Source organism: Carassius auratus, unplaced genomic scaffold (genome assembly GCF_003368295.1).
Source record: "Carassius auratus strain Wakin unplaced genomic scaffold, ASM336829v1 scaf_tig00018048, whole genome shotgun sequence".
Lineage (NCBI taxonomy): Eukaryota > Metazoa > Chordata > Actinopteri > Cypriniformes > Cyprinidae > Carassius > Carassius auratus.
The window spans coordinates 98332-105768 of NW_020524842.1; the positions used below are offsets into that span (position 1 = coordinate 98332).

General features: G+C 34.0%; 1 protein-coding gene across 3 annotated transcripts; it reads left to right on the forward strand.

Moving 5' to 3' along the window:
* The first annotated feature begins 1095 nt into the window (after positions 1 to 1095).
* LOC113075922 (uncharacterized) lies at positions 1096 to 4013 on the forward strand. 3 transcript variants are annotated; one of them, XM_026248576.1, is made up of 6 exons: positions 1096 to 1417; positions 1836 to 2168; positions 2306 to 2338; positions 2489 to 2623; positions 2705 to 2742; positions 3357 to 4013. In XM_026248576.1, exons 1-6 carry the CDS (start codon positions 1357 to 1359, stop codon positions 3648 to 3650), a joined length of 894 nt encoding a protein of 297 aa, XP_026104361.1. In that variant the 5' UTR covers positions 1096 to 1356; the 3' UTR covers positions 3651 to 4013. The 3 variants fall into 3 exon arrangements, with proteins under 3 accessions (XP_026104361.1, XP_026104360.1, XP_026104362.1); XM_026248575.1 differs by lacking the exon at positions 1096 to 1417 and having other exon boundaries at positions 1666 to 2168; XM_026248577.1 differs by lacking the exon at positions 1096 to 1417 and having other exon boundaries at positions 1666 to 2168; positions 2492 to 2623.
* The last annotated feature ends 3424 nt before the right edge of the window (positions 4014 to 7437 follow it).

Here is a 7437-nt window from a genome sequence, read left to right on the forward strand (position 1 = left end):
GCTGCGCCTGGCGTCGCATTGCGCCAGGTGTATGATAGGGCCCATTATGTCCACAAGATATAGCTTAAGCTTTTGTCATAAACTGATGTGAAAATCATACACAGTAGGTAAGAAACAATGTGAGGGTATAAAGAATGTGGTTCTCAAGTCAAGTCACCTTTATTTATATAGCGCTTTAAACAAAATACATTGCATCAAAGCAACTGAACAACATTCATTAGGAAAACAGTGTGTCAATAATGCAACATGACAGTTAAAAGCAGCACCATATTTGACATAACATTACTATTTTGTGTATAGTAATGTTATCAATAAAAATTTGCATTTATATTTTTCTGTTTTGAGTTACTGAAACAAGCTTGTCTTTTTTTTTTTTTTACGGTATAGCTTTGAATTGAGTACAGTACATAATGGAAATAAATAATTCAATAAACAAATCAATATATACATATGCACTGCAGTTAACAAAAGAAACCGGAATTGAGTACCGTACTTAATGGAAATAAATAATTAAATTAGTCAATATATACATATGCACTGCAGTTAACAAAAGAAACCAGAACCCTCATACCCAGTTATGGAACATGTAATTAGCATACATTTACATTTAGGGAATTTTCAGATGTGTTACACAGAACAAAATGCAAAAGACATAAGTTTCACATCTGAGACTGTAACATTGCAGTGGAAAGATAATATGGTAAGCAAAGTGTGGATCTAACTGAACATGGTGGAAAACAAGGCAGACCTCTTGTGAGCCTCTGAAGCCAGAGGGAGTGAGTTACATGACACCGGAGGTGCTTTAAAAGTCTGTGCACTAAAGTCTGTGCACTTTAACGCAACTTAATGCACTCTTCCAGTTACATGGGAGTGATGCTCCAGTAAATTCAGAATCTAATAACAGTTTTCATCTTGACCTGGCTGGAATTAAGGCCTTGGGGTCTTATTTAGAATTTTTATTCAATTTGGGTTATTATTTTGACATAATGTAGATGTGTGAGATTTTTTCACTTGCACTGAATAAACAACTAAGGATATCTGTATTCTAGGAAGCATGCAAAATAATACTAATAATAATAAAATGCAAAAGTAGTCTATGCAGACACAAACCCACAGAACAAAAACTCCTGTCCAAAAACACATGAAGCTGAATACATGTGCAAAAGCAGAGAAAGCAGGATGAGTGCATGCTGCGTAGGTAAAGGAAATGGAAACCACACGTATAAGAATGAAAATAACTGAAGCTCAATGACGGAGTGACGATTTTGGATGATGACTGCAAGGATTAGACTGGATTTATGTATATTTTGAGACCATCTGTAACACACCTGGCTTGTATTTAAGATAGATTGAAAGATGGTTTTGTTTCTTGAAATGTTGGTAATTTTCCTCCTGCATGTGAGCACTGACGCACAAGGTGAGTTTAACCAAGTCCAAGACAAAATCACCTGCTGATGCTATGATTTCCTCTGACTAGTTCTGGTAAAATCAACATCCTATTGAATTTTCTTTTAGTAAAAGTTAAACAAAATGTTCATCAAAATTTTAGTCGACATAACAAACAGATTTCCAGTCGCATTTTATTTCCAGACATCATTGCAAAAAGATGTATTTTCCTGTACCTTTCATCTCAGTTTAAAACATGTTTAAAAGAAGGTTCTTAACAGTTGGAGATTTAAAGTGTGTGTTCTGTTACACCCTTTACGTACTAAAAACAATTTGCATTTCCATTGGAAAGAAATATTCGGTTCCATAGTATTTTCTAATTTTAATGATGTTCCTACTGTTTACTGTTCACTGTGTTCATACATTTGCTTCAATGTTATATATTCCAGGTCCCCCTAAATGTCCTCTCTTTAAAGTTCAGAGAGGGACTGTCCATAAAGTCTTCATAAACAAGCCTTTGAGGATCTCCTGCAATCTGCTGTATTGTGATGAACAGATATTGAATGTGACGTGGACCAAAGAAGACTTGAAAGAATGGATTCCAGTCTCTGAAGCAGATCAGATGTCAACATCACAGAACTATTCATCGTCCGATCCAAAGATGCTGTCTTCATATTTAACTTTCACAAACATGTCGAAGCATCACGACGGTCTGTACAGATGCGAACTGAAGTCCTCAAACTTCTCTATAGTTAGCCATTATATTAATGTTTCTGTCTCAGGTAACTATTGTCTTTCAACATTTAATGCGAATCACATTTGTTATGCAAGGTGGAAGCCTTTAGAGCCGTCTGTGGTAATTATATGAAACTTCAAATGAATTTAAAACAGTTCTAAAGCAGTTTTTGAACTTTTACAGATGATATGCTGGAAGATGAAATGCCTTCTGAAAGTAAGAGCAGGTTCAATCTATTCAAAGACTGATGTGAATGTTCTTAAAGATTTCATATGAACCAATAAAATAATAATATAACTGTATATATATTTAGGTGCTGTTCTTACTTAGCATTGCACCTCTGACACTAATTTTTCTTAATGACAGCAGAAAGTGAAACCACTGACAGCATTTCTGATTCAGGACTGTGGTGGCTGCCGTATCTCTTTATCTCTTTGGGTATAGTGATTCTGGTTGCTATGATAACGCTCATCTCCATCCTGTTTATTAATGGATTTAAAAGTAAGTCATCTTCCATTATTCTGAGAAATTTCCGTTATTTTGGCATGATCCTGAATTTGTCTCTTTAACGATCATTGTCAGGTTCAAGAAGAAAGAAAGCACATAGACCGCAGGTTCAGGTGGGTTTAATAAATGACTTATTAATGTTGTGAAAATACACGTACTGTTCATTTTTAATTGTTATATACCAGTTAATGTGGTACTTTTTGAACTTTTTGAACTTGATTTGAGAAGATGCATGATGCAGAACTGTACCCTGATTTTGATTTAACAAATGTAGAATTTCAATTTACTTACATTAATGTTTCTATAAATAACCCACAAGATGTTTTTACACATTAAAATTACAACTGACATTAACAAATACTGTTTCAAATGCCATGTGTAGATTTTTTATTATTATCATTATTAATTATTCTAAATGTATTTGTATTTACTAATTAACTTACCTATAATTTCACATCTTGGTCCAATAACACATAATTTTCCAAAATGCTCTAGTTTACCCCTAAATCTTCAAAATAAGAGTTAAGCAAGAGCATCTTGGCAACCTTAAACAAAACAGCTGAGAAGTTTTCTGTAATATTATGTCTGATGTGTTTCATTTCTTTAGATCGCTGTTTAGCACATTCTGCCTCACTCAAACTCCGACTCAAAAAAAATGAAAATATAAAATTCTAAAGTTTGCATATCCAAATGCACAACAATAATAATGTCCCTGTTATGTTTGCAGTATACAGCAACATCTTTCTTGCCGTCGTCTCCCAGCCGCAGTTTTCTGAAGCGTGAATTCTCAGAAGAATCCCTGCAGCACTCTCGTGACAGCAACACATGCAGTTTAACGTTACCACCCGGACGGTCTGCATTACGTGTGTCAGATTGTAGTGATGATCCTTTCTCTAACAGGAGAGAAAGCAGATCAAGCCAGGTTGTATACGCATCTCTGCATCACCTCGCACCATCATCTGCTACACCCCGTCAGACACGGGAGGAGTTTTCAGAGTATGCATCAATCCGGGTCTCCTGAGTTTGTGGGTTATGCATAACCAGGCAAAGTTTACAACATTTTCAAGTTTCCAGACATAAAGAGTGAGGCAGTTTTGTGAAACCGCACAGTAGCCTACTGTTAGTGTTAATCTATTCTGTCTACCAGGAAGCAGGAGATGTATGCATCACACTGCACAGTGCAGTTCATCACATGGTTTACTTTCCTCATTACATCATGGAAAATCATTGCTGTGAGCTCGGTGAGGTTTCTATAAGTGAAACTCAAAACCAGTAATCACGTGTCTGATGCAACACATCCATACACTGAGGACTAGTCTAAGTGTGATACACCAAGACTAAAAAATTTATGTTTTCCTAGAATGAAGATTTTTTGCTATTGACGTTCCAGCTACATTAATTATTAATTAATTAATTAAAATGTAATTTGTACATAAGTGATTATATTTACTTTATAAGTGTTTTGATGTGGACAAATTTATACTGATGATTTTTTAAAAAAATTTTTAACTTTTATTTTAGTCTGTTTAAAATTTTTGTTGGTTTTATGGATATAAAAATCATCACATCTGCAGGAAGTTAACCTAGGGTCAAATATCATAGGCTCTTTATATTTAACCCTTTCATGCATGGCGTTCACTACAGTGGACCGATATGTTACTCCCTCAAAATAAAATATATTGGAAAAAAAAAAACAACAACAAAAAGTTATTGTCAGGTTGGTTATTAGTAGATGATACCAAACCCCAAATGGAGGACTGTAAATGCTCCTAGATGTTTTGTTTAAAATGCAGTTTTGATCATAAATACTTATTTGAAGCACAAAGATACGGGTGCATTTAAATTCTTAACATAGTAAAAACATTAGGAAATGCTGTATTTCTAATGCCTGGGTTTGTGTATGTTGTGATGTTATATATTATTTGTTGCTTTGTTTATCAATGTTGATCCTTCATAAATTGCCCAGTGAAGGGACAACAAAGTGTACTTATACAATAAATAAGTTAATAGTTACAATGGTAACAGCAATTTGTTCATTACACAGTAATTGCTTTTTGTTGTGTTTTGGTGATTTTCAGCTTAAAGGACCTTTTGAATCACAAATACTTGGAAATGTAAATTACTTGAAACACAAAAATCATGTTAAACAATATTACTGAAATATTAAGGGTGAATTACCAGCATGCATTGCAGCATAAATAAATTGTTACTGTTGTTTCGATGTTTGATGACATTTGTTTAAAGTTTTGTAGTTTCGTCTTTAATGTTATTTGTTGTGTTTGATGTTAAACAGCTCCTGATTTTAAAAGTTCGTATTTTTTCTGCTTTGAGATTGATTCTAACTTCTTAAAGTCAGTTGCATAAAATGTTTTTCAAAAAAGGTCTTATTTACTTTTGAAATTAAGACTAATTAGCACTTGGCTAACTGCTAGTTGGTTAATAGTCTTAATAAAGTGGCTGTTTATGCAACTGGGTCCAGTAGATGGTGCCATTTCTCTAAATATTGCTTCAGTCCACCAAGCGTAACCAGTTTGAGACCCTTTGAAAGCAGGGGGGGGGGTTTATACCTGGGTCACACTGTAAGCATTTATGGTGAAAAAATGTCTGGACAGAAATGTCTGGTTAGAATTAAATTAGCAGTGTTATTAATACATTTAAAAAATATAGATATTTCTGTAAATAATAATAAATAATAATAATAATAATAAAAAAAACCTGACTGTTGCATATGTGGGATGGCTGGGGCCACACATGGCATGTACATGGGGCTTAGATTTTTGGGTGGATCTTCATGGTGCAAAATGTACATGTATAAGTCATATCATATAAACTCATGAGAAATCACTTAATAATTATGCATTCTTTGGTTGCTTTGTGTATTCTTCTAATGTAATAACTGCATATGCAAGATAATAAAGAAACCATGGAGCAAGAAATGTTCTCCTGTCCACAATCATGTGTAGCTCAATATATGTGCAATAGCACACTGAGTGCACACTGCGTAGGTAAAGGAAATAGAAACCACAACTATAAGTCTGAAGAGCGCTATGTTCAATTGTGTGATTTGGATGTAAGGATTAGAATTTATGAATTTTATTTCAGTCTTTTTGCATCCCTGGCTTGTTTTTAAGATGGGTTGGCTATACTTGAGGAAGATGACTTTGTTCCCAGTTTTCATCCTGCATGTGATCTCTGATGCACATCCATCCTGTCTATAAATGAGTTTAAAAGTAAGTTATAGTGTCATTTTTCACTGAGATATTTACATTTTGGCATGATCCTGACTTGTCTGTCTTTGTCAGGTTCAAGAAGAAAAAACGATCGCTATTCTTACACTACCAGTCGGTATGCCATTCCCAACCAAACTAAATGCCTTTTCAGTAAAAGGGTACATTAAAATCAAATTTATCAAATTAATGTAAATAATAAATTAATTTAATAATTTAATTTAAAAAATAATTAAAAATGCAAAGAAATGCATATGTCACAATGTCCAAGGTTATGTAGAGATGTACATAAATATCTCTTCCAGAACACACACAGTTATTTTAACTCTGATTAAACTTGAGACATCACTTCTGCCTCGTCTTCTAACAGCTTCAGCTAAAAGATCCCAGAAGTCAATCTCATTCACAAACCAATTAATAACCAAATAAATGTACAGAATAAATATATTTCATGGTGCAAATAGTAGGAATTAATTACACACACACACACAGACTATGAGAAATGTCAATAATCAGTAACTCATTAATATTGACCATAGTGGAAGATCCCTTAAAACCATCGACCTCTTGGTTTTAACCAAGTGAGCCATACTCATATCTACATTTCAGGCAGAATAAATTAATTTAACCCAAAGTTGGAGTTAAACAATATGAAGTGGCTTAAAGGATGGAAACCTTAAACAGAACATCATTTTCTATAATACTGGCTGGCATTTTATTTTATTTTATTTTTTAATTGCCATTTAGTAAATTGCTTCTGTCGTTTTGATTCAATTTCCAACTCATTAATTGTAAAGGAGCCAATTTCTTATATTTAAGAGGGACTCATTTTCCGAATTGTTTAGAGCTTGATCCCATCTATGAGCTCAGACAAATGAAAAAAGGCAACAACAAAAAATGCTTGAAATGGTTGTTGCATTAGATATTCTACAGATATGTTATATACCAGAACAAATAATTATGACTTGTCTGGCTTGATTCACTCTGTGGGTGTTCTTCTATGGTTACAACTGTGTCAGCACATCCTTTTTTTACTGCCTGCAAAGCTATAACCAATATTTTACACTTTCAACATCAAGAATCAAACATTACTCACACATTAAATCAGACCATGATTTTTTTAGCTTCAGAGTATGATTCTATCCAGTTGTGGATACTAAACTTGTTTGATATTTTGAATATTTATGACACGTACTGTTTTCATTTGCCATGCATGTTCTAGCAACTAGAGTTTGTTGTGTTATGAATGAATTGAGTCTCAGTTGTAAAGTGTATGATGTCAGTTTTACCAAGGCTGGTAGCCTAAATGCATGATGCCTATAATCTGTCCAGGTTTTAAAAGTTGTGTAGTGTATTTTGAGACCTGAAACCTGATATTTTCAGACTGGAAAGTCAGCAGAGTCACAAGGCCAAAAGAGATGCATGTCAAATAAGTGTCAAATGAAACAGAATTTGAGCTGTTAAGTCACATGGCCACATGAAGACTACTTAGCCTTTCTCTGAAATCTCATGAACAAAATGCTGACTGTTTTCACAACAGAACACAGCTGTTGCACCAGCTGTCTGAAATAAGAACAATTC

Coding starts and splice junctions, on each gene's coding strand:
- LOC113075922 (XM_026248575.1), top strand. CDS start 1,772: ATGATGTTCCTACTGTTTACTGTTCACTGTGTTCATACATTTGCTTCA. Junction 2,624..2,704: donor GTTTATTAATGGATTTAAAA/GTAAGTCATCTT, acceptor GATCATTGTCAG/GTTCAAGAAGAAAGAAAGCA. Junction 2,743..3,356: donor CACATAGACCGCAGGTTCAG/GTGGGTTTAATA, acceptor TTATGTTTGCAG/TATACAGCAACATCTTTCTT.